Source organism: Sander vitreus, chromosome 11 (assembly GCF_031162955.1).
Source record: "Sander vitreus isolate 19-12246 chromosome 11, sanVit1, whole genome shotgun sequence".
Classification (NCBI taxonomy): domain Eukaryota; kingdom Metazoa; phylum Chordata; class Actinopteri; order Perciformes; family Percidae; genus Sander; species Sander vitreus.
This window is the reverse complement of record NC_135865.1, coordinates 24552654-24579410: the sequence shown is the minus strand read 5'-3', so window position 1 is coordinate 24579410 and position 26757 is coordinate 24552654. Positions and strand designations below refer to the sequence as shown.

The window sequence follows — 26757 nt, the reverse complement described above, 5'->3', positions numbered from 1 at the left end:
TTTTGTGTAAATCTTTTGTTAAATAAAATAAATAAATAAGGCATAAGAAATAAGTTGTTTTGTTACCTGGATTGGGCAAAGACCACATCATACACAGCCTGTTCGTCCTGGGACAGTTTGAGTTGATGCACCTCGCAGGTCCGATCAGGAAGAGACACCTGAAACATTTAACATTTCGCTTCAGCCAGGGTCAAGAGTGTGTTGATGTTTTAATCAATCAGCACCTCAGTTGCAGCTTCCGGAGAGTCTTATTTGTTTGTCTGAACAAAATAAATGATAAAGGTTGTGGCCTTCATAATGAGTGTCCACAATGTAATGTTGCTAGAAGGAAAGAAGTCCAAGGCGTGCGTCTGTCCCTACCAGTGGTTTCCCTGTGGAGTCCTTCTGGTCTTTGGTTCGTCGGAGCAGCAGAGTCCTCGTCAGGATGTTGAGTCTCTCTCTGCCTCTGTTAGAGCCGTTGTCCACCTGAGCTTTCCACAGTTTGTACTCGTCAAACGGAGAACAACGCAGAAACCTGAAAGACAAAGACAAAGACATAAAAGGGAATAAACAGAAGCTTTTTCCAATCCACCATATTGACTGCAATGAAGATGAACTTAAGTTAGTTTCAGTGCATTATTAGTGGAAAGCATCATTTCGCTCATCAATGTTTCTTTGTGCAATGTGAGAACGTGTCGACGAAGGCTGCTCATAGTGCTGGTTAATAAATAAATATCTTTCAAGTTGAGCCTTTTCTTTCTTCAAGTGATCATTTTGTTACCTCCACCAAGGTGATGATTTTGTTCCTGTATGTTTATTGTGCGTCTGAGATTTCTAAAATCTATAGCGCCACATTGTGGCCATTTCTATGGCACTTTTTATCCATAACTCCTGAACTGTGAGGAAAATAGAGATGCTCCGATACTGCCTAAAACGCTGGTATCGGTATCGGGAAGTACTGGAGTTTATGCACCGATTCCGATACCATGTAATAAAGCCCTAAAGAAAATCTACGTTAAAGTATTTATGTTCTTTGTCCGTTATAACTGACTGTCAAACTGCAGAATAAAAGAAAGTTCTGTGGCATTCATGTTTCACAAAGAGTTTGAACTTGAGCCAGACCGACAACAAAGACAGAAATAATATCACATCCATACAGGGATGGTAGTATACAGCTGTTAAAACATAATAAAATATATGACACGCTGGTATCGGATCAGTACTCCGTATCGGCCGATACACGGTGAGAAAAAAATGGCATCGGGCCATCTCTAGAGGAAAAACGTATTTTTTCTGATGAAAAACAATCATATGAACATTTATTATTTGCTTCATTTAGTGTAGCTTTAACATGCTTGCGTAGTTTATTTTATACTTTTATATTTTCTGTTTTCATTTTTGCCAGTCTACTTTGATGTACAGTGCATTTTACATGAACAAAATTTGCTACATAAACAGTGGTCACAAAAACTTCCTGTACATATTGAAACCTTCTTCAACATACTTTGAAAAAGGTAAATAAAAAAAGCATTTACACTGCTAAATTCACTGGAAATAGTGCCTTCCGTTGAGAACCCCACATGTCGTCATGACGTAGACAAAAGAAAGAAAGCATTTCTACCAGGTAGGATTTTTAAAACTCTTGTATTCACTGTGTTTTGTCTTACTTGAGCAGTGAGTACATGTCCAGCAGGTTGTTCTGGATGGGTGTACCAGTGACAGCCCAGCGAGCACGAGCCCTCAGCTGACAGACAGCCATGGAGGTCTGCACTTTTGGGTTTTTGATGTTGTGGGCTTCGTCCAGAACCACCCGGGCCCAGGTCACTCGCAGAAGAGGAGCTAAGCGTAAAGACTGAGGAAAACAACATGACATGAAGTGTGTGTGTCTTAGGTTTGGTGCTGAAGTGGACTGAACACATCAAATCAAATGTCAGCTGCCAGCGTCTTTAATGAAACTATGTCTGTATTGACATCTTACAGCATTGAAGCGGATGAAATGTTGAAGTCAGAACTGTTGCTTTACGTCATAAATATATACTACTCACCACATCATCAGCATCTTTGCTGGGTTTCTCAGCATCCTCCTTCTGGACTGGGATCTCCTTAGAGACCAAACTGTATGTGGTCACCACCACATCATAATCTGCCAGCCTGAGAGACGGACAGAGAACACTTAACAAAAACTTTCATTTGTTCCTGGCTAAGAACAAAGAAAACCTGGTGTGACTGCACCTTAGTGATAGAGACAGAGAACAGACAGTGGTGTGTACGTGTGAATTTGTGCATGGTTTCCTCACAGTTTGGCACTTTTCTCGCGGTTGGGGCCATGGTACAGGTACACAGTCAGCTTGCCTGTCTTGACATGTCTGTCAATCTCCCTCTTCCAGTGGTGGACCAGCGAGGCAGGACAGATGATCAGAGTGCCCTTAGAAACCACGAGGCTGGAGTCTGGATGATCAACAAACAAACTAATCAAAACTAGCATAGTTCTTAATACTAAAACCTAAGATTTCACCTCAGGAATTCAGACTACATTTTATTATTATTATTATTATTATAATATTAAAATTACATTTATATTAAGTATTATCTAACTTAAATATGAATTGCATGGACAGTAAGATTGCATTGCTGTATTCTATCATACCTCGTGAAAACAGTAAGAAAAGGTTTTAGTTACCAGTTTTGGAGACCCAGCTCTCTGGCTTCTTCTCTTCCTTCTTCTCAGTTTTGTCTTTTGCTTTGATCTTCTTGGCCAGTATGAGAGCAATCATGGTCAGGGTTTTCCCCAGACCCATGTCATCCGCTGAACCCAAAACGAGCGGGAAGAACAAGAAGAAGAAATGATGAGACAAAACTAGAGATCGACCGATACAGATTTTTCAAGGCCGATATCGACACTGATTATTAGTAGTTAATAAAACCGATAACGGATATTTGGAACCAACATGCATTTACAGTGAAAATTAAGCTTTGGGAATGTTACAAACTCCAACATTGTTTAAATGCTTTAAGCAATTATTTAATACATTATAAACTTTCAACATGATCCACAGTAAAAGATAGTCAGATAGTGTTGTGTGCGGGACATTAAGTCAGACTCAGTGGTGAGTGAAACCAGAGCAGAGGGACAGACACGGAGCTGTAGTGGAGCCAAAGTAGCACACTTTAATTTATTACCATTATCGGGAAAATAAAACGCCGATACAGATAATCTGCAAACTGCCAAAAAAACATCCTTAGACAAAACATTATTGATTTGAAGCTTCTCTGACACTTCGTGAAGAAGTTCTCTGTTCAGTGGAGGTAAATGGTTTGTCACGTTCTGAAAAAATTACTTATTTAAAAAAACTTTTTCAGAGACAAATGTCTCACAAATTCCTGGCTAACCAAACTGCCTGACTTGATTTTTTTTGAGAGAGGGGAGAAACACTATCACTTTGCAGCTGTATTGTCTTTGTGTCCCATAAAGGTTTTGAGAACACATCTCACTGTGCTATTTTTACCACTGGACAATTATTCTACCATCTCACATCTTTCATCAAGATTTATTATCAGTCTTTATTGTAACATCTTTAATAAAAATCACGTCACAACTAATAATAATAATAATAATAATAACGGTGAACATACCCAGAATTCCTCCACAGGGATTCTGGGTTTCTCTCCAGAGCAGCCAGGCCAAAGCTCTCCTCTGATGGGCCAGGAGCGACACCTGACCAACCAATCACAAAAGGAAAATGTTATTATTAGAGTAACGTAATGGACCAATCCAAACAGGACATAGAGGCTCTGTTATAGTAGCCAATTGCCAAGTAGGTTTTAAGCAATAGCTTTTTAAGAACTTATTTCTAAAGAAATAGCAAATACACTAACATGGGATCCATGTGTGTGTCCACATACTTTGTCAAACAGTTTATATTCTAAAAACATCAGAATGCAACAATTAACACAACATACTCTGAAGTTTTGTCAAAATTGCATTAGTGGCGTCAGATATTCTGAGCATATGATGGAAAAACTGAAGCAGTGTGTAACCTTGATGCCCTTTGGGTCTGGAACCTCGGCCTCAGCTTCGGGGCAGGACTCCAGGGATTTGTGGAGATGGTCAATGGCCTCGCAGGTGGCATTTTTCACCGCCAGCAGACGGTCGTGAGTCATCCTGCCACCATAAAGGCCACCTGCCACCTGTGGGTTTGCTGGAATCACAAAGGACTGCGAGTTAGGGTGTTTGCATGAGTGATGAATTAAAGCAGTGAAAGAAAATATTTCATCCAGAGCAAAATAGTTGGTAAATAGGTGAAATAAGAACTGAAAATTACATCAAATGTTGGAGAGGATTGATATCCACCTCTTGCCACAAGCTAGCTAGCTAAGTTTTAATGCTTCAAATAAAACTGAAATGGCCTGACAGAAATCCTAAAAACTAACAGAAATGTCGTCCACCTGTTCAGCCTACCTCCATACACCTGGGTGTATCCTTGGCTCAGCTGAAGCCCCAGGGAGCTGCCGGAGGCCTGGTGTTGGGAGGGGCCGGGGGCTGGCAGGGCAGGGAGCAGGATGGTGCCGCCCTGCCGGTTGAATGGGTTAACCTGGCTGCTACCCAGACTAGCATCACCGCTGTTACGTTCACCCTGGGACTCTGAAAGTGATTCGTAGATTTCAGTTGAATTGGTCAGGAACTGACATTAATGTAAGTTCAACTGCGCCACCATATTTATGATAATATAGAGCTTTTCATTTTCTCTTGCAATGTGATCTTCTTGTACTTTTAGCTATTATTTATAATTGCATTGTACGCAAAGTACAGTAAATGAACTAAAAGCCACTCAGAAACTTAAGATTTGTAGTTACAATTCACGCATTCATCTCAACAGTAGAATGGAGTGGCAATGTTAAAAAGTATATAGTATATAATATATATTATTCCTACTGTACAGTGAGTGAGTTACCAGGCTGAGAAGCAGCAGTGAGGCTCAGAGACTCCAGCGCGTCCTCCAACTCTTTCACCTGAGTCCTCAACCTTTCCCCTTTATCTGGCAGAGCAGCCACATTCACCACAGACAGAGTCGCCTTAACAGGAGGAAAAAAAAGGGGGGAGAGGATAGACAGACAGATAAAAATAAATACAGAGGCAGAGGCTCAGTCCTTGCCGCGCCCGTCGGTTCAATTCCAACCCACGGCCCTTTGCCGCATGCCATTCTCCCTCTCTCTCCCCCTTTCCTGTCTTCAGTTGTCCCTTCTAATAAAGGCCTAAAATGCCCCCAAAAATGGATACATAGAAAACATAACCCTAATAAGTACCTCTGTTTCAATAATTTAAAAGTCAAAGAATCAAGTTCACAAACTCAACTTTCGTCCTATATTTTTTGCGGTTGTGGTCTGTAGTACTAAAGACTGAAGAGTACTGAAAATGTTCCAATAATAAATCAGTATTTCTTAGTCTACGTCTTTCTACGTGATTGAGAGACTGAGACTGTCTCCCTGTCTACAGAGTCAAAGATGATGTTCAGCAACACATCAAGACGTACTATATGCTGAGCATAATGCCACACAATACAATATTGGTATTAGCCTCAATTAAACAGTATTTGTCCAGCTATCATCTAACATCTATTAGGGCTTTCAAAATTTGTCCAGACAGCCAATCATCTGTTTCAAAGTCACTCACCTTTTTCTGTTGGAGTTGAGCAGTGAGCAGGCTGTGCATCCCTTTGGGAACTTCCTGCTTAACTTTCATCTTAGAACCTGGCTGGAATCCAGCAAAGGTGGTCAGTGTCTTTTGAATAGCAGTAACAGGAGGAGTTTTCTGAGTGGCAGGTTTCACTGACACCACCACTACATCATCATCATCATCATCATCATCTTGGTGGATTTTGGTTTGACTGGACTCTGATGATGCAAGGTTCCTGGTGGTATCAGAGCCACTGGAAGCGGGTGCAGATTTAGAGATACTCTTTTTTACAGTAGGGTCAGTTGGTTCCACCAGACAGGTTTTACCATTAGTTGGTTGGTGGGGCGAGTCCTTGTGAGAATTCTGTGAGGTCTGATCTGTTTTCTCTGGGTGAACAGCCTTGACACTGGAGTTAGAAATCTTTTTTTCTGCTTTCTGGTTCTCTTTAGTCTTGTCTTGCACCGTATCTGTCATTTTTTCCACATTGTCAGCTTTGATACTGTTTCTCTCCTCATCTGAAACTCTCTTCTTTAACTTCATCCCCGGTGGAAGTTGTTTACCTCTGTAAGAGTCCGCTGAATTTAGCTTTCCTGCCTCCTCTTCTTCCACTCCTGCATCCACATTTTCTTTCTGACAGCCCTCTCTTGATTCAGCCTTTTGACTTGACTTGCTGTCTTTGAACTCGGTTCTTTTCTCATCACCTCCACCACGCTGCATCCTTCTCCACTCAGAGTCCTTGTCCGTCTTGCTGGAGACTTTAAAGGGGTTTTGGACAGGCGGCAGGCAAGAGGGCTGTAGCTGTGTGTCAGATAGAGGGTTTCTCTTTTCTTTCTCTGGCTGCAATGATGGAAGTCAACAGACATTTTTTTAAATGGGTAGCGGACAGACAAAGCAAAACGAAATGGAAGAAGACATGCAACAAAGATTCCTGGCTGGACTCATACTACGGATGTTGTGATTGCAAGCTTAGTGACTTAAAACAAAATGTAAATGTTCTGTATGTCCAGTTATATCTCTATAGTAATTTAACAAATCTTAGCCTGACATTTATATATTATATGTGGTCTCTTTGGAAACGTTGGAATCAGGACAAAAATTCAACATAAAGTTCTAAACATGAGTTTGTAAGGGTTGAAGAGATAAAAGTGTTTTCTACAGCTAATAAGTCCTGGATACTTTTAGTGACAATAGTATTTGAAGTATATAAGTAGGGTGTGTATGGTGTAAGCTGTGCTGCCTTACTGCAGTCCAAGGCACGGTTCCACACCATCTTTGGCCTGCTTTTTTGCCCACAACACACCTATAGAACAACCTGGAAAAGGAGAATGCACTTAAAGTCAAAAGGTACAATCCAACCAACCAAGTGTGCAGTCACCTAGAGACAGGCGTCTTGGTCATGTGCCTAATTTAAATGTAAAGCTGCAACAGCAATGACTTTTCATTACTGGTTTTGTTACTTCCTGTTTTGGACCATAAAACAATCCACCTGCACACCCACCTGTGGCTCTGCTGTTGTAGACTGTAGGTGAGAGCTTGGAGTTCCACCATTGAATCTTCATGTTGGAGGCAGTGGGATGGTGAGATGCTGAAGGAAATGATAATGATGATAATGCAGATAAAAAACAAATATAGATATCTGTCATCCGTGTGTGACTAAGAGACAGTTAAGACTAAGCTAGTAAACTGTATATAACTGGTGTTTCGATATAGAAGAGTGTTCTTATTCATCTCTACTTTGAGGTACTAGCTTTTTGTACACTTCTAGGTTGGACTACAGTATTCTCTTTATTGAGGAACCTGTAGATTTTCTACACAATAATGAGGATTTTAATTATGCTGTGGTGGGTACTTGGAGCCACCCGTGCCTTCCGACATCCTCTCTATGATCGTTTCAGTGTTAGACACAGGGGATCAGTGAGGACACATCTGCCCCACGGTGATGTGACGTTACCTGGCCACATCAGTGAAATCGCAGCCTTGCTTGTCAACGCAGACGTAGAAGCTTTTGCCTTTATTTGGTCCATCTTTAACGCCCGTTTTTAACATACACACGCTGCCTGTATGGGGACATTAAGAACAAGTGAGTTACCAATTCATATAGCTAAAAATGCGTAAGGGAAAAAATGGTTTGATTGACGTTAATTCAAAAGTAACACGGCTCATCAACAGAACCTGCCTTGTCATGCACATTACAAACAGTGTAAATATGACTTCTGGAAACTTAACACAATAGTTTACTTTATATTTTATAACAAACAATAAACTATCATCAACTTATTAAGACTTACCGTGAACATTACATAAAATCTTCTCCATTGTCTTGACACATTCAGTTCAGTTTCAGTTGCTTCCCTGAGCATGAAAGTATTTTCGTATCGACCAATCGCAGCAGTCAGAAAACACATCCGGTATGACGTACAAACTAGTTCATCCGAATCACTTTTTTAAATTATTTTTTTTATAAAAGTAAGGAAGTTTAAATATAATATAACGTAAACTATCTGAAAACGTCAGTATAAAAAATAGAAAATCAACGGTACGCCAGACTTTATTATCTCCTTAACATTTATTGTGAAATATTTTTGCCAAGCTCGGTTAAACCGGATATAATTCGAAGCTAGTTTTTCAAAAAAATTTATTCGACACAAATTAAAATCTATATAGTTTTAAAACGTGTAGTTGATACATAGTTTAACTAACTTAGTCGTATATATGAAACCAAAACACAAATAAAACAAATAGCTTACGGCGTTTAAAATATACTGTTAAACTACATTACCCATAATTCAACAGCCGATTTGTCGTCGTTTTTTACCGCATTCTATTTACCTTGCTCTCGCGGGCTTTGTTTTGATATGGCGGCGGGCTTCAAACTTCTGTCTGTTATGTTTCTATGACGCACGTTTTCACACCGAGTTTCACCTATGTTACAGGTAAATCACATGTGTTTTGACTTTTTTTTTTAATGTTGCTAGATTCTCTGTCTTGCCACTAAGGTGTAATATGTGTAAAACACGTTTGAATCTCAAGTAAAACGTAGCCTGCTAATCACCAGGGAAACTTTTTTTAAATGCACCGAAAATGGATTAAAACGTACAAAAAGCACCATTAAACTATGAGCTAAATTGAGTGATGCAGGCCATGAATGTTGCCACGCTGTCAATGATTTAGCCACTTTGTTTTCATAAACAGCTGTGGTTTAGTTCGCCGTTGCTAACCAAACAAACAGTCATTTTACTTTAACGTTTAAACAGACACTGTGCCGTCTTGATATGCTAGCTAACGTTACCGGTGTAACGTTTAACCGGAAGCTAGATACTTATTAAATAGCTAATGTTAATACGTAAACCGGTTACTATCTTATAAATAGTTTATTGGATCTGGGCATCATCTAGAGCGTGTTGTACGGTGTTTATTCGCCGTGTGATTAACACTTAACCTGTCACCATAATCTGTCGTTCAAATCCCTGATTAGCGAGCCCTGCCTGAGACACTGGGCTATCATGTCATCTCCAGCCGGGCTTCAGTACTCCCAGGCAGATTTCTTGGCCCGGTGGATGCCAAGTAGCACCAGAGCCGGGGTGATCCTTAGCCCCTGTCCGGATTTGGTTGGTTCCTTACGGGACATGTCTGCCGTGGGATCCCCTTCCCTGAAGCCAGACGACTCATTTACCTCCGATTTCGCCCCTCTGCCCGCCTCAGCAGACAGCAGCTGCCTTGGTGTGAATGGATTTGCGCCTGGAAGTGAAAGGGCTGGGACTGAGAGGCTAGTGAACGGAAATTCAAATGGAGAGTTGGACAGTTTGGATGAGATGGCAAGCAAATCCCAGGATCTGCCCCTAAGGATGAAGCTAGAACAGGTAAGAGCATTGCATTTTCAGAATCTGGTGTCTCATACAGTTGATATTGTTTCTGCTCAAGGCTGGAAAACATATTAATTGCCTGTCACTGTATTAATATAATGAGTGTTTGATATTCTTAATCTGGATGCACAATCTGGTTGTCAAAATTAACATTACAAAGAATTTTCTAAATCAGATTTCTACCAGAATAATATCTGAAACACCTGACCATGGCAGCCGAAATTGAAAGCTCTTCCCACTACCATGCAATCTGATGAGATGGACATCTGCTTAACAATTTAAGTGCTGATTTTCCATACCTAAACATATATTGTGATATAATCTTTTGATACTAATAGTGCTGATAATACTGAGGCTGAATGAACACCTTATTTTGATGTACGCACAGTTTTAACAGCTCGTCAAATTAAACCAAATGGAAATAGGCCTGCAGCAACCTGTCCGCTAATAATGTTCAGGTTGTGTGGACTTAATGATGGATCTACCATGATGATTATATCCCTTTTTCCTGTACTTATCACCCCCACCTCCATCACACACAGACCAGACACACTCTTTGACTCTCCGTGCCTATAATTAGTATTTTTCCTCGAAGGCTATTTATGTCGGGAAGATCTCAAATAGTGACGGGAGTGTGTGCATGCAAGTCAGTCAGTACTTTTATTATGTTAACTTATCAGTATACATACTACACACACACACACACACACACACACACACACACACACACACACACACACAGCAGAAACAAATACATTCTTGGAAAGCACTTACTGTAGGGGGATTAGTGTCAGTGTGTGAGGTCACAGGTTTAATACACACTTTGACCAGTGAGTTGATATAAAGCCAAGTGTTTAGTTGAAATGCATTCACGCCTACTGAAAAACACTGAGGCCATGTGGATGAGGAAGAGTAGCTCAGCGACATGACTAATTAAGATATAATATTGTGTGTTTGTGTAGTTGAGGAAATGGCAGCAGCACATGCAGGAGCAGCTGAAAGCCAATCAGTTGGAGGAGCTGCTTCGCCTCCAGCAGGAGCAGCAGAGGCTGCTGGGAATGATGAATGGCCCTCAGCAGTGTGCAGGAGGTAAAAAAGACAAAATTACCAGAATAACTGCAAATGTGATAATTTTCTTGATTTATGATATAAAATGTGTTGGTTGGAGAGAGTGTATGTATTGTCCCTGCTTCCCCCCACTTAGTCGTAGCTTTTTATGTGTGAAGGAAGGTCTGGCTACTCCACACAGACATTCTAGGATAGGGGGAAAGAATGCTCTGGGTTGGTTGCATCTCTTTGAACCAATCACAATAGTTTAGGGCGGCGCTGAGCTCATGACGCAGCAACGGTGACTCTGCAAAATAGTCTAGGAAAGGAACTTGTTTGGTTTTCTCGCCACATAAAATATTAAATTAACTGTTCACACAAAACAGTAAGGTGAGCTATTTCAATTAGGTGGATACATTGTTAAACGTCATTTGCTCTTACCAGCGTATCACCGCGTGTCCACAACAATCCTCTCCAATCGGTCCCTAAACGTTCCTGTTAAATAAAGTAAATGCTGTAAACATATTCTATGTGAATCTTTACAATCATTCACCGAAAGAACCCAGCAGGGCTGACATCCGGACGTCAGGCAATTCTCCTGAAAACGTACATCTGTTGATCCAGACTAGAGTTGCACGATATTGACAAAATGTGATATTGCGATATCAATTATGAATATTGGGATATCAATATTAACTTCAATATTTTTAAACCTATGCAAAATTACAAAAGTTATGGGAAAACGCATCAACATAGATTCATAACAAATACAACACAAGGTTTATTCCAACATGAATAAATAAGGACCATGTCTACAGAACAGGACATGTTTCACTGGTTGGACAGTATAAAATAAATAAATAAAGAGCATGTCTACAGAACAGGACATATTTCACTGGTTGGACAGTATAAAATAAATAAATAAAGAGCATGTCTACAGAACAGGACATATTTCACTGGTTGGACAGTATAAAATAAATAAATAAAGAGAACAGGACACTACTTTTCTTTCGCTTCTCTGATTTGTTCTGTTTTGTCTCTATTTCTTCACTTACATTGTCACTCTGTCAAAATATGCACACATGTGGTACGCTCCATAGGGTTTGTCACGTAGTGGACCCGTGCGCTGACGTGCACAAACATGTGCAAGTGGCACGGTAACTGGCCAATGAAATGATTACAGCGTTTCAAGCAGGCTCTAAATCAAACACAACTAAGCCACACAGCCAACGGACGGGACGCAGCACTCCAAAATATAAACAAAATATCGCATACTTTCGATATAATATTGCGCAACGTGATATCGCGATAATGATATTAAGTCGATGTATCATGCACCCCTAATCCAGACTAGGGGTTCTGTGTCTTGCCTAGGAGGTGAACATACACCTCTTCATCTACCAGCCCACGCTACTTATTTGGTCCGTGAGGGACCCAAGCCAAGTCCCACTAACTGAGCTACTGCCGCCCTAAAGTGACTGTAATTTATCTTGCAGATGACACAGAAAGTTCAGTGCTGTCTGAAGCAGACCACTCACTCCAGGGAGCCTGTCACAGCCCCACCATAAACTGCGGTGAGGACCCACAGGGCTCCACCTGTGGCCTCCGACAGGAACAAGAGCCCTCACCTGCACAGAGTCAGGAGCAGCTACCAAGAGGTCAAAATTATCAGGAGGTGGATGATAAGGAAAAGGGTGAGGAAATGTTTTTTAAGCTGAAAGTTGTATTTGCATTTTGAGTATAGCAGCCAGCTACCCTTACTTTCATTTGATTGTTGACATGATTGTGGAGATGAATCACTTCAGGATAAAATTCTAACTGTGTGTGTTTTCTATAGGCACATGGAACTCCAGAGAAGATGATCAGGAACCGAGTATCGATACTAGCCATTTTCATGAGCATGATGACACGTTAAGGCCAAGTAATGGTGTGGCTTTGACTGAAGAACACAGCAGAAAAGAAGATACAGTCTTCCATGACAGGCAAAACCTATATTCCAATGTTGTATTGAAATTATACTCTCAGACAGAGATAAGCCAAGCCATTCATACAGCAGAAACTATTTTGTTTACTGTTTTCTATGAGTGTTTTTCTGTATGCATACTTTTGCCTTGTGTGTGCGCGCCCCTCTTCAGACCAGTAAAGCTGAGTATCGGGGGTCAGAAGAAGACGTTTGAGGAGTTGTTGGAGGAGCAGCTAATGCTGGAGGAACAGAGGCTGAAGTCTGTCCGGCAACAGAAGGTCAGAGAATATAACATGGGTCTCTTTACGAACAGGAAAAAGTAAATCCTCAGTCAGTACTAAAACAGTGGACATTGTTCTGAAACTCAGGAGAGGTTTGTAAGCAAAGTTCTTCAGATCATTTAATTATGAGCTATACATTTTGATTTGTAGCAGACTGTGGGTGACCGTCTCAGTCCATACTGACTGTGCTATTGACATCTTAGGCTTTAGAGTTGCTACAATACCAAGTTTGTTTGCAACAAACATTCAAATTCACATTGCATTCACATTGTGTCTCCTCACCTCAACAGAGCCAAGATGGAGCTGAAGCTGTACAAGCTCCTCCCAAGAAGGCATTTCTAAAGCGAGGCGAGGGCCTCTCAAGATTTACCAACAAATGCAAAGTCCCGTTACCAAAGTTGGAGGTGAAGAAGGACCCCAAACCACAACTCCAGGCCAGAGTAATCTCCCGCAGCAACTCCGATCCTGTAGCTATCCAGAAAGGTGGCACAAATGGCGTCCAGCGGCTTCCTGTCCAGCGTAAAACCGCCACACTCAACAAGGAAAACCGAGTAAGAGGTCTCAGTTCGCCACCTCGGGACATCAGAGTTGAGAGTAAGGTAGCTGGCAGGAGGCTTTTGGGTAGTCATCAGAGACTGAACACAGAAGGACCAGAGTCTATTCAAACTGACCCAGAGGGTAGACCAACCAAAAGACATCAACTGGGGCAAGTAAAGGAGCAGAATATTAGGAAAGTAGGTCTGTCAGCTCAGGCTGTGAGGAACCCTGGTCACAACACACAGCCAAACCCTGTAACCAAACAGGTGGGCATGTTGAGAGGGTCAGAGAAGGCTGGAAATGATGCAGCTAAAGAGACAAGTAGTGGTTTAAGGGTGGAATCAGCAAAAGGAAGAACGGGTTCAGAAGCGGAAGACGGCGTTCCACAGGAGTCCTTTGAGTTGTCGTTCCAGGAGAAGCTCCAGCGCTGGGATTGTGACCGGCAGTTGGAAAGCATGGAGCTGGGAGAGTTTGAGCTGCTGGAGCAAGCGGCAGAGGAGCTGTCCTTCTCGTCCAACTCCTCCTTCGTCATGAAGGTGCTTTCTTCAACTCAGTAGTGATCTCACTTGCTCTGTTTTAAGTCCGGGACATATTCTTAGATTACTTGTCAATTCCTGCTCTTACACTATAATTATTTCCAAATGTAGCCTGATGCTTCATTTGACACTTTTTTCCGATTGCATGAAATGTCTGTTACATTTTCTCTCCCCTAGTCTAGTTTATAGTTCATATGTTGGATGACTGCTTACCATTTTTAGCAACAAAACTTGATGGTACAAGACAAGTATATTCTCTTATTTGCAATATGAGGATTGCAGCAAACGACAGTATAGTAGTATAAAGAAAGCTGCAAGAATGAATGTAGCCAGTAGTTACAGACTTGATTGTGTGGATTTTCTTTCGATTATATTTGACCTGAGGACTGTAAAGCCGTGTGATTTCAACGACTCTGTTTTGCAGGTTCTTCAGATGGACCAGCAACACAGGGGCCTCCACCCGCGACGGCTCTCCTCCACCCCCATCAAGTCAGCACCCAGCGGTGCACGTCAGAGGTGCAGTAGTGTTGGTAGTAGTTGTGGTTTGGCATGTAAAAGCAGTTCCGTGAACTCTGATGCATTTGTGGTAAAGATGACAGACGATGCACTCAAGAACAAAGTAAGCGTTGAGGATAAGGACTTACTGGACAGTGAGAGAGAAGACAAGCACGCAAACTCTGACGTTCCATTCAGTGGCGCCTCCGAATTTGAAGACCAGGAAGTAGCAGCCAAAACACCTTCGTTTCCCAGCACCCTTTGCTTTCCTGCCCAGTCCAACCCGCCGTACGACAAGCGGTCGTATCAGGACGAGGACAGTTGCAGGGATTCGGCCGCAGATGTGACAGGAGTTGATGATGACGACGACAGTGTCCTCAGCAATGCCGACGAGTCCACTCTGATAGAGGACAAAGACGGGCAGCAGGGTAGAGTTGTGTTTGACGACGATGACACATGGAACGACCTGGAGGACACTGCCATCGGCGCAGCCAATGAACGCAGAGGAGTTAGTCCAGTTCCCAAGGCAACAGCTAGTGGGATCTCACCACCCGTGCAGACTCTGTTGAGGAAGGTGGCAGTGAGCAAAGTTGTCCAGGAGCCAGATCTTCCTCTTCCTCCTGCCTCCCAGCTCATGACGAGGTTGTTCCCCTCGTTGAAGCCAAAGGTCCAGAATGCACCTCTCCCTCCTCCTCCTGCTGCTTCTGTTGCGCCTGAGTCCAAAAAACCAGAGGAGGTGACAGGTGAGACAAACACTGGTGGTATTCTCAATATTTACAGTCACACAGGATGCACATTTTTAAAACCGTTCACACATGAATTTGATTGGCATTTGACGCATGATGATAGGGTCGCAACCTGTCCCTTATTATTTTTCAGTTATTGGATTTAGTGTTTAGTCTGTGGTAACCATAAATTAGTCCAACAGGTAAGTTATTCTAATGGCTTTTGTAGCCTATACATGCTTGTCAAAAAGAAGAAAACGTGTCTAGTTCATATAAAAAAAGTCATTATAAACAAGTCTACAATAAATAAATATATTCTTTATTCTAAGGATGGTGAAGGCTCTCTAAATATTGGTGTTGTATTAGAAACTTTGCAATCTAAATACATATATTATTGTCCTTCACATTTTTGCATTTGTAAGATTAATATTATCGTTCATCGTATCAGTATCAAGCACAAAAAACGGATAATTATCAGCCCTGAAATTCCATATTGGTGCATCTCTAATAGAGATGGTCACAGATCAGCAGTCTTAGTTTTGAGGGTAATTTTGGTCACATAGGCACAGAGTTAAGGCCGTTGTATGCTTCTGCGTCGACTCGACAGCGTACCCCCGCAGACCCCTCTGCGTCTACGCCGGACCCTACGTCGTAGCCTGACGTGCACCTCTCGAAAAATGTAACTACACATCGCAGCGACGCACGTCGCTCGGCCGTGGCTTAGTAGCGTTGCATTTCCCCCCGGCTCATTTCCTGGTTCTCCTTCTCCATAAACATGAAATCAAGGAGAGGGTTCACTTTTCCTGCTAAAGATTTCCCACCGTGGTCAGAAAGCACAGGGGAGACACTTTGTTTCTCTCACTATGACTCTTGAGTCGGTACTCCCTCACTTCTCCCTCGCTCTATCACACACACACACACACACACACACACACACACACACGCCGGCTCGACGCACACGCCAGCGCACAAGTATAAACATCAGGCCACTTACTTAGGCTACGGCGAAAGCTCTGCGTGGAGCCTCCGCAGAACTGTAAAACGGCCTTTTAAGGTTTAGATATTCAATTAGATATTCAACATTGGGTATTATTGTGTCTGTGTCTCCTCCTCAGGCCAGCAGGTCCAGTCTAGACAGCTGAGGGAGAGACTGGTTGAGCTCGAGATTGAGATTGAGAGATTTAAAAAGGAGAATGCTGCCGTCACCAAACTCAGACAGGAGAACGAGAAAAACCAGGAAAATCTCAGGTGATATATCCCGTTTACCCTTTAAATTACCTTCCAAAACAGGTTTCTTTTGATTTCCTGTTCAGTTTTTTTGTCTTTTCCTTCATGCCGTTTTATACATTTTCTTTCTTTCCTACCATCTCCTTGTCTGTGTGAATAATGTCTACTTTGTTGTTGTTTTTGTAGGAAGGAGCGTTTGGAGTTTGAACAGATAAAAGCAGAGGAGCTGGCCAAGTTTGAAGAGTACAAGAAAGAGGAGAACAGGAAGTTGCATAAGGAGCGCAAACTGTTTGAGAAACATGCGTCGGCCGCCAGAGCCATGCCCGACAAGAAGGAGCGAGAGGAAATCCAGGTGAGGTCTCAAGATAGTTAAGTTGACTTTTGTATACTTCATGCATATTTGTTACAAACTTCAAATAAATACTAATGTTGCTTCTGCGTCAGTTCTGTTAACAGCTTCTTTCTGCTGCCCACCAGTGGCCAAAATAAGTTATTACAGGTTTAAGATAGAGATTGGAGAAATCAAATCTGTGATTTAAACTAACAATAATAAAGATGCGCAGTAGTGACAATCTTTGATAGGTCTTTGACTGGCATACCAAAATAAAGTTCATATTATATAGCATTGCTACCAGGTATTGGCATAAACCAAAACTTAAAGTGCTCATATTGTGCTTTTTGGCTTTTTCCCTTTCCTTTATTGGGTTATATATCTTTTTTGTGCACGTTATAGGTTTACAGAGTAAAAAAGCCCAAGGTCCACCCCAAAGGGACTTACCATCTCCAACAGAAAACACTGTTCACAAACTGTTCCAAACAGCTCTATTGTAGTCCAGCCTTTACTTCAGAGACAAACATGCATCACTTTGTAACACACGTTATAATGCTCGCCTAGCTGCTAGCATGGCACTCCCTCATACTCTGCTTCTGATTAGCTAGCAGTCCTTACCTAGCTACTGCACATGTGCGACTCCCAACAAAGATGGATCAGAAGTGAGATGTCTCACTCTGTAGCTAAAACCGAGAACTCAACACACAGGGTGAAAAGAGGAGCTGCAGCAATGTGCAGTACAACAAATATGGTGTTTTTTGACAAACCATGTAAACCTATTCTGGTACAACTTCTAAATACAATTATGAACCTGAAAATGAGCATAATATGAGCACTTTAACATTGTTTAGTTGTAGTCAGGGTCCAAAATCAGCACCATCTACTAGCTAAAATGCTGGTAAAATATGCAAGTCGCTGGTGTTGCTTCTTTCACCAGCCAAAAAACAATGGTAATCTATTGAGTGGCTGGTAAAATTTGAACAGTCACTAGCCATTTAGCTGGTGGATGAAAAAGGTAATGTTGGACCCTGGTTACAATTCACATAAAATGATTTAGGCTAATAATAAGTTTCCACTCATTGACCCATTTTACACTGCAGTCACATCACAGATTTAAGAGTGCTACGTTTGTAGATCTAGAAAAGTATGTTTCACATCCACAAACAACTGGACTTTTTCCCCTTATTCAAAACGTATGGTTTTGCTTTTTAAAATGATCAAATAACAATTAACCTGTTCAGCAGCACAAGAAGAAGATACTGTATTATGAGTGAAATGGGTGGAACTCTGCTGTAATCTGTCCTTGTCCTCCGTGCCAGGTGTTGAAGCAGCAGCTGAGCTCCCTGCAGGAGGAGCTGAGGGGGAGGGAGAGTCGCTGGGCCTCCACAAATGGCCGGCTGCGGCAGCAGATCGACTCCCTCAGCCAGGAAAACGATGCTCTCCGGGATGAGGTACCCACCTGACCTTTGAGCCTTTTTACTGGCATTGAAATATATCTGGATATGTTATCGGTAAAGGAGAAACACATGTTAATGCCAGGTGTAAATGCAGAATGTCAGACCACATCTGGAGGTGGTCTGGCTGGCATTGCGATCAGATCTGAACCAGGTGTAAATGCAGTCCATACAGCATTACCACATTCTTAACACAAGTTGAGAGGTCCCCCTACTTCTCTTCTTGCTAGTGTAAGCAAGCCCGGCAGAAGCTACAAGTTGTATATGCGCCTGAAAGTCTTCTGCCTGCCCGCCAGCCCCACTAACAAATTGAGATCGGATCACAATGCAGGCACAATCAAGATAACAAGAACACACTGGAATAACAAGCGTGAATACACGGAGCCATGGATTGGATGTCATCCAGATCACATTTTAATACCAGGTGTAAAGCAGGCCTTCGTTTATCATAGAGAAAGATATCCATGAGATACTGTTTTAAAAAAAGTTCTCTTTGCTGAATGTTTGTAGCTAAAGTGAGAGTGTAATAGTTTAATAATCTTTCAGAGTCTTCGAATACTAAAACTCTCGTTATGTGCATTTTTGTTTATTGCTGCCATGATTAGGTTGTAGTTGCAGCCCTGTTGTGTGTTTTTCTTTATTTAAAATGTGTTAAGTATACTTTCTCCTTTTTAATTTAAGATCCGTATGTTGGAAAAGCTTCGCCTCAGTGCCTGGAAGAAAAACCCCGTCAACGCAGAGAAGGACAAAGAAACGAGAGACGGTCCCAAAATGTTTGAGAATAATGTGTCATCTGTGACCAAAGGAGTAAAATTCGCCGTAAGCATGTTTAAACAATTTCTTATTGGTTGTACTGTATTCATGTTCTCTGGAATGTAGTGTTAATAAAAACACGAATTACATATTGTTCACAAAATAATTCTTGATTAGACTTAAATTGAATTCAATATTTTAAATCTGTCTGACAAAGACAATGTGGAAGAAATAATGTTTGATTTACCTTCACACAAAGCGACTGTTAACAAACATGTAAAAAGGCACCAGGTTTCTTTGATAGTCCTCAAATCTTTCATCAGAGATTATCTCTTCGTTTTTCCTCATCTTTGTCTGTCTGTCTGTCTGTGTCTCCCTCCCTCTGTTTTTAGAGCCCTCTTGACTCCAGAGGAAGGAGCAACAGCCCTCCACAAGGCAGCAGTGCTGCAGCCACTAGAAGGGAGAGCAGTCAGGTTGTTACAGGTATGGTGGAGAGTTTCTATTCACAGGAACATAGAAAACTAAATCTTCACTGGTTTTTTAGACAAAGATTTCTGGAGTTACAGGTTTTTGCAGACCTGTAACTCCATATTCTTTTTTTGTTGTTGATGGAAATGTTTATTTAAACTATCACATGACTACTTGTATGTAAAAGGTGGTGTGCGTAGTGATGAACCCACAGAAATCACCAAACTCCGCAGCTCCCCTCAGCTCTACGGAGCTTAACAGTAACTTTCAGCTCATTGTTTTGGTCTTCCAGCCTGAAACTGAAACTGTTTTGGTTCAATCTCACTGCTTTTAGAGTGTTGTTTTCAGTCGCAGCAGGCAGCCGTTCTCAGCGAAAGACAACCTGCTCGGCACCAAACAGTAGATGTGCTTACATAATTGCAAAAGGGTTCTCCAATGTTTTCTCAGTTAGCCTTTTAAAATGATATCAGATTAGTAAACAGAATGTATTTATAGAATATATTTAATGTCAAATGTCAGCAGGGATAAAGAGCAGCCTAAGGAGGCCATCAGGGCCAGGCTCCTCTTCCTCCTCCTCGTCTGTCAGGAGGACAGAGGAGAGGTCAACACCTGCCAGCAAGAGCCAGGACAAACTGCCAAACCAAGAACACTCAAGCCACTGCTCTCCGGTAAGAGACGCCGTTAGTGCTGCTCTCTCTTCTCTGGTATAACAACCCCCCAGCTTGTTTAGAGACAGTTGACAGTCTGGTCAGTTCTATTTTTTTTTTTTGAACCTTCGTATCCTGTTCAGGATTGTGGGTCTGTTGGAGCCTACCTCGACATGCTGCCGTCTATCAGAGCGCTGATTTTTTTGTTGTTGACATCTCATCTTTCTAGAAAAGACATTCTCTGCCAAAAGAGCCAGAGTGCAGTGAGGTCGAAGAGCCCGAATCAGCTCAGGAGGTTATCACACACCCCGATGGGAAGGTGAGAAAGATGTGCCATTTTTACATCACAGAATATGAAATCCTTGTCTTCGACATTCAGAAAATTGCATAGCAGGTAGGGTTGCACGATATTAACAAAATGTGATATTGCGATATCTTTTATGAATATTGCAATATCAATTTCGATATTTTTAAACATATGTAAAATTACAAAGGTTACGGGAAAACGCATCGAAATAGATTCATAACAAATTAAACAAGTTTTCTTACAACACAAGGTTTATTTCAACTGACTGTCATATTGGACTGGTCCAACATGAATAAATAAATAAGGACCATGTCTACAGAACAGGACATATTTCACTGGTTGGACAGTATAAAATAAATAAATAAAGAGAACAGGACACTACTTTTCTTTCGCTTCTCTGATTCGTTCCGTTTTGTCTCTATTTCTTCACTTACATTGTCACTCTGTCAAAATATGCACACATGTGGTACGCTCCATATTGTTTGTCACGTAGTGGACCTGTGCGCTGACGTGCACTAACATGTGCAAGTGGCACGGTAATATCGCGATAACGATATTGAGTCGATATCATGCACCCCTAATCCAGACTAGGGGTTCTGTGTCTTGCCTAGGAGGTGAACATACACCTCTTCATCTACCAGCCCACGCTACTTATTTGGTCCGTGAGGGACCCAAGCCAAGTCCCACTAACTGAGCTACTGCCGCCCCTAAGTGACAGTAATTTATCTTGCCAAGTTACATTTTTCGAGAGGTGCACGTCAGGCTACGACGTAGGGTCCAGCGTAGACGCAGAGGGGTCTGCGGGGGTACGCCGTCGAGTCGACGCAGAAGCATAAAACAGCCTTAACTCTGTGCCAACGGACGGGACGCAGCGCTCCACAATATAAACAAAATATTGCATACTTATTGCGACACTTTCGATATAATATTGCACAACGTGATATCGCGATAACAATATTGAGTCGATATATCATGCACCCCTAGTAGCAGGAATTGGCTGCTTTCATCAGTTACGTTTTCTTGTCTACAAATCCCACGAAAAGACCAAAAACAATGTGTTAAGTCCATCTCTCAACACTCTGACTTCTCAAGCCTGTCTGTTGCCCCAAGCCCATGTGTTCTTACTGAAGATGTAAATCTTTAAATATGGCTCACAAATGAATAGCTTCTATAATAAAAGCAGAATAATTATATTTAAAATTAATAAAACGGCTGGGCACTGTGGTTTGTAGCAAATATTACTCAAACACGAATACATTGTATTTTTCGGGGGCCATTTTTCAGAATTATATCTACCGGCACTTTATTTTTGCCGTTGTTTTGGCTCCTGTAATAATCTTCCAGAATATTGTTCAAGTTGTCTGAGAGAAAACTAGACTTCTGCACCTCCTCTTGGCTCTGTATTTAGGCTTCAGAAAACTTAGCCGTCACGGAAGACTTTGGCCAATCACAGGTCATTTCAGAGAGAGAGCGCGTTTCTAGTGAGGAGAGGGAGAGCTGATAACAGACTTCCTAGATTCTTAGATCTAGATATTAACTACATTTTGTTAATTCAATAAGACCAATGTAAAAATAAATGTGGTTTGTACTTTGTATTTTAGTTTGCCCTGACAACCACACAAATCTGTGAACAGCGCTACCTAGTAACTACCACAGTCAACAATAGTTATATTAAACAACGCATGGTGTTAATATGAAAAAGTTGTTTTGCAGTGTGTTTGTTTGTTGTTATAAGCTGCTGACGGAGCTCTGATGGGTGTGATACTTCCAGATAGAGAAGATTCTGGCCGGTGGCGGTCGTCTCATCGTTTTCCCCAACGGGACCAAGAAGGAGGTTTCAGCAGACGGACTGTCGGCCAAAGTCACCTTTTTCAACGGAGACACCAAAGAGGTCACAGGTGACCAGAGAGTGGTGAGACATACACATTACGTTGCATTAAATTCACGTGGCAAACCCTTTTGACTAACAACACAGGAAAAGGAGAGGCAACGCACAAACTCTAAATATTGCAAGCTCATAACTAATTTACAATGCGTTGATGAGTTTGTTGAACAGCATAAGTATCTGGGAACCGTCCTCGATTAAAAACCTGAAGTTTGATGTCAATTGTGATGCGGTCTGTAAGAAGGGACAGCAACGTTTGTGCTTCCTTAGGAAGGTAAACACTTTTAATGTAGATCGGAAATTGATGTCCTTATTTTGTCCTTTATTGAATCTGTTCTTACTTTTGCCATCATTGCTTGGTATGGTAACCTGAACATCAGGGACAAAAACCACCTCAGCCATATTGTAAAACTGGCTGGCAAGGTGATAGGTTTCCCACAGCCCCACCTTGATGGCTATCTTTGACCAGCAAGCACTCCGCGAGGCCCCTCACTCTTTAGTTCGTAACACTCCCCTCAGGTCAAGTACCCCGGTTCAAGACCAATAGGAGTAAAAACTCCTTAGATTGCTCCAGTGGTGATAAATTGTGTTGTGTGTATTACATACAGGAAACATTTTTTCGGTTACACTTTACTTGAAGGTATCGACATAAGAGTGACATGACATTGTCATGAACGTGTCATAAACGTTTATGACAGAACGCTTCTTTTACTGTCATTCGGATTTTGTCATGACAAGTTAGGGTTAGAGTTCATGTGTCATGACTGTGTCATGTCACTCTTATGTAGATACCTTCAAGTGTTACGCATTTTTCTACTCATGTCTTATTTGTATGTTGTTTGAATGTGTTTTTTTTTGTGTCCCATAATAAAAGTGACTGAACTGAACCGTCAAGGTCTGCACCTGCACCCTGCTGGGGTTAGATGTGCACACCATCTACCTTCCTTTTGCTCGGAAATTTATAATAAAAAATAAATATATAGATTATACTGTCTTACATAAACTGTATTTTACGTATTCTAATGAGACTGCAATTTTGAGGTTTTCGAAAAATGACTTATTAATTTTCATTGTTAAGGTAAGGAGGGTGGAGTTTATGGAAAGTTCAACTTTAAGCTTCTCTAATAACAGATGGAAAATGTGTGGTTTTTTGTTTTTTTTATCTCATGAGGTAAAAGAGTGATGTGAAATTGATTTTTGAGAGCTCACCGTTGAATATTACCAAGTTACCCATCTGAATTCATCTACTGGTAACTCTTATCATGACGCTGCTCCTTGTGCTCAGATCTACTACTACGCTGATGCCCAGACTACACACATCACCTACCCAGATGGCATGGAGGTCCTGCACTTCCCCAACAACCAGACTGGTGAGAGCAGATGATCAGCAAAATCAATTTTCTGTCAGTCAGCTAATGGATCAACTGTTGGATCAACTGTTGTAGCTCTGTAATATGGAAAATACTCACCGGCTACTTTGAGGGACACCTGTTTAACGGCTCCTTAACGCCAAAATCTAAGTCAGCCAATCACGTGGCAGCTACTCAGCGCATTTAGGCATGAAGACGATGTAGACATGGTCAAGACGATCTGCTGAAGTTCAAACCAAGCATCAGAACGGGGAAGAAAGGCAGTTTACGTGACTTTAAACACGGCATGGTTATTGGTGCCAGACGGGCTGGAGTTTACAGAGAATGGTCTGGAAAAGGGAAAATATCTGCACATCAGTAATTAAAACCGGCATGGTTATGATTACACTGTACTGTACAATAATCCATTATCCTATTCTGCTCCAGAAAAGCATTTCCCAGACGGCCGTAAGGAAATCACCTTCTCAGATCAGACGGTCAAGAACCTGTTCCCCAACGGCCGGGAGGAGAGCGTGCTGACAGACGGGACCATCGTACAAGTCAACCCGTAAGTAGTCTTGCATTGCCAGACCTCTCTCCACAGCACTGCGGAGGAAGGTCTGGCTAGTCCACACAACATTCTGGGATAGGAGAAAAATGTGCTCTGGTTTATTGGCATTTCTTTAACTGGGCGGTGCTCAGCGCCGGACGGAGCAACGGTGCCTCTGCAAAATAGCCTCTGGAAGGAACCTGTTTTGGTGGAACATGTGTATGTTTTAGAAGTTGTTTTAGTCGTGCAAGAGAAAACAGATATGCCCAATTCCCAGTTTGTGCATCCCAGAGACCTCTCCTCAATTCCTCTCCTTGCTACTACTGTCCCTTTATCCCTGTAGGCTACGTTGCTTTTTAAATGATGTATTGTATTCATGTATCTAAAACTTGATATAGACTAACCTGTAAGTGAAGAGCTGCGGCTGTTCTTACTGCTTCCGTTTTTACGAGTTCTAATTCAACCAAACGTCTATGGTGAACACTTTACATCGGGTGTGGAGGAATCATCACAATTATCCACTTTTGAGAATTCCTGCAGGCAGAGATTTACTCAAGTACTGTACTTAAATATGGAGGTATGTTATACTTCTACTCCAGATGAATTTACTAGTTTTCAAGTTATGGAAAGCTTCTAAAATATAAAATAGTTAAAACTGGCTCTACCTCCCCCAGCTATAACAGTAAAATGATTCATATTAATGCATAAGTATTAACAATCTAATGTCAGTTTTTCTTTTCATTCTGCATTTAGCTAATAATACTTTCGTACTTTTGCTTGGATTGTGAATGATGGTGAATGAATTTGACATTGTTGTATATGTTCTTTTAAAATAAGTGAAATATTAGGGCTGCAACTATCGACCGTTTTCATAATCAGTTAACACTGTAGAAAGTGTAACTAGCCAATGTTTGGTATTTTTGCTTTAAAAAGACAATTATCAAAATAGTTGGCAGCTATTTTTCTGTCGATCGACTAATCAATTCCAATTTTATACGTGGATGACACAATCAAGTAATCAATGCAGCTCAAGTATTTACTCCATGATGACATAACTGTTTCTATTTCAAAGTCTCACCACCTTCCACCTTAAAAGGAACACGCCGACTTATTGGGACTTTGTCTTATTCACCGTAACCCCCAGAGTTAGATAAGTCCATACGTACCCTTCTCATCTCCGTGCGTGTCGTAACTCTGTCTGACGCACCCACCGCTAGCCTAGTTTAGCACAGATCCTGGAGGTAACCGGCTCCAACTAGCCTACTGCTCCCAATAAGTGACAAAATAACGCCAACATGTTCGTATTTACATGTTGGGGTTTGTATCGTCACAGCATGTACAAATAACAAGGTGACATGAGACGCAGCCATCTTCTAACCGTATACAAACGGTACTATATTCTCAGTAGGCGAAGCACTGCTACTTGGGCGGAGTGATTTGCTCGCAGCACCTGAGAACCCCCGCGGTGAGGAGCAGAGAGTAACAACGGTGCATTTCAGGTGTTACGCTAATCACTCCACCCAAGTAGCAGTGCTCAGCCTTCTGAGAATATAGTTCCCAGTTCCCGGAGATGTGAAGGGTATGTATGGACTTTCTATGTATGGAGTATCTAACTCTGGGGGATATGGTGAATAAGCTAAAGTCCCAATAAGTCGGCATGTTCCTTTTAAAACAACTTTAACTGTGAATGTGTGCTGCCTCCATCAGGGACGGCACAAAGGAGATCCATTTCAACACAGGCCAGAAGGAGATCCACACAGCTGACTACAAGAGGAGGGAGTATCCAGATGGCACCGTGAAGACCGTCTACATCGATGGCAGGCAGGAAACCCACTACCCCACCGGGCGGCTCAGGGTCAAAGACAAAGATGGCAACGTCATCTTGGACAACATGGCGTAGAAATACGGTGTCTTAAAGCAAACCTCACTTTTCTGAGTCAGTACAGCTCAGATTCTCAGAGACTAATTGCAAAATGTCTCCACCAAATCAGACTTATTTGAATCACTTGTTTTGTTGCTCCCTTCTTCAACATGCAGCTACAGCTGATACACAGCGAATGAGTTCAAGTCGTGAGCCTTTTTAAAAATCGCATTTTAATTTTTTATTTATTCACCTCAAGGTTACACTCAACGAGTTTTGTAAACAGGAACTGGGTTTGCACGAAAACTCCACATGGCAACTTTAATGTTTCAGTGATGTAAAGAATATCTTTTGTTTGTCTAAATCTAAACATTTAAACAATAACTCAAATTGTTTACATTTTCAGTGAAGGCCTGGGCATAATGAAATGCTGTATAGAAACAAAGATGTGTAGCTGAACTGCTTCAGTGTGGTGTGTGTGTGTGTGTGTGTGAGTGAGGTGTTTTGGGTTTTAAAGTGTTTGTTTACAACTATTATTTGTAAAAATGTTAAATACATATTTATTTTCTTAGCTGACTATTTTTTGTAAAATAAATGTATTTTTGTTTTTAGAATCATGAATCTTTGTTTTGACGTTGTCAAGGTGTAACTGCAGGTCTGGACATCTTATTGGGGAAGAGCTTTAAGAGTTAATTAAAACACTGCAGAAAGGTTGGACAGCATTGGAAGACTTTAATCTGCCTCACTTGAGTCAAATGAATAGAAAACAAAGTGCAAAGTCAACAGAGCTCACTTGAACACAACAGCCAAACTTGAAATAAACCA

General features: G+C 41.6%; 2 protein-coding genes across 6 annotated transcripts in view; one reads left to right on the top strand and one right to left on the bottom strand.

Moving 5' to 3' along the window:
- ttf2 (transcription termination factor, RNA polymerase II) overlaps positions 1-8050 on the bottom strand; it is a 15206-nt gene extending 7156 nt beyond the window's left edge. Inside the window, exons 1-15 of the mRNA XM_078262484.1 lie at positions 7942-8050; positions 7605-7710; positions 7152-7238; positions 6896-6965; positions 5651-6490; positions 4932-5052; positions 4439-4621; positions 4018-4178; positions 3613-3694; positions 2660-2785; positions 2277-2427; positions 2025-2130; positions 1647-1831; positions 361-514; positions 67-158 (exon numbers count right to left, since the gene is read on the bottom strand). Of these exons, the coding sequence (XP_078118610.1) occupies positions 67-158; positions 361-514; positions 1647-1831; positions 2025-2130; positions 2277-2427; positions 2660-2785; positions 3613-3694; positions 4018-4178; positions 4439-4621; positions 4932-5052; positions 5651-6490; positions 6896-6965; positions 7152-7238; positions 7605-7710; positions 7942-7969 (2492 nt within the window). The 5' untranslated portion in view covers positions 7970-8050. The remainder of the gene's footprint in view (positions 1-66; positions 159-360; positions 515-1646; positions 1832-2024; positions 2131-2276; positions 2428-2659; positions 2786-3612; positions 3695-4017; positions 4179-4438; positions 4622-4931; positions 5053-5650; positions 6491-6895; positions 6966-7151; positions 7239-7604; positions 7711-7941) is intronic.
- Positions 8051-8474: 424 nt separating this feature from the next.
- Positions 8475-26546, top strand: cpap (centrosome assembly and centriole elongation protein). Of its 5 annotated transcripts, none has more exons than XM_078262481.1 (19): positions 8475-8586; positions 9359-9513; positions 10479-10605; positions 12060-12257; positions 12401-12545; positions 12699-12804; positions 13098-13880; positions 14305-15118; positions 16216-16348; positions 16514-16679; positions 17978-18109; positions 18794-18931; positions 19258-19348; positions 19853-20001; positions 20210-20299; positions 22059-22199; positions 23458-23542; positions 23969-24089; positions 25779-26546. In XM_078262481.1, the coding sequence occupies exons 1-19, from the start codon at positions 8547-8549 to the stop codon at positions 25969-25971; spliced, it is 3807 nt and encodes a 1268-aa protein (XP_078118607.1). In that variant the 5' UTR covers positions 8475-8546; the 3' UTR covers positions 25972-26546. The 5 variants fall into 5 exon arrangements, with proteins under 5 accessions (XP_078118607.1, XP_078118606.1, XP_078118605.1 ...); XM_078262480.1 differs by having other exon boundaries at positions 9356-9513; XM_078262479.1 differs by having other exon boundaries at positions 8476-8586; positions 9129-9513; positions 19856-20001.
- Positions 26547-26757: the final 211 nt, after the last annotated feature.

What these genes read in the sequence shown, in the direction of transcription:
- cpap (XM_078262478.1), top strand. Translation starts at nt 9,157, where the DNA reads ATGTCATCTCCAGCCGGGCTTCAGTACTCCCAGGCAGATTTCTTGGCC. An exon ending in GATACAGTCTTCCATGACAG is followed by an intron (nt 12,546 to 12,698) that starts GCAAAACCTATA and finishes GCCCCTCTTCAG; the next exon opens with ACCAGTAAAGCTGAGTATCG. An exon ending in ACGATGCTCTCCGGGATGAG is followed by an intron (nt 18,110 to 18,793) that starts GTACCCACCTGA and finishes TTTTAATTTAAG; the next exon opens with ATCCGTATGTTGGAAAAGCT.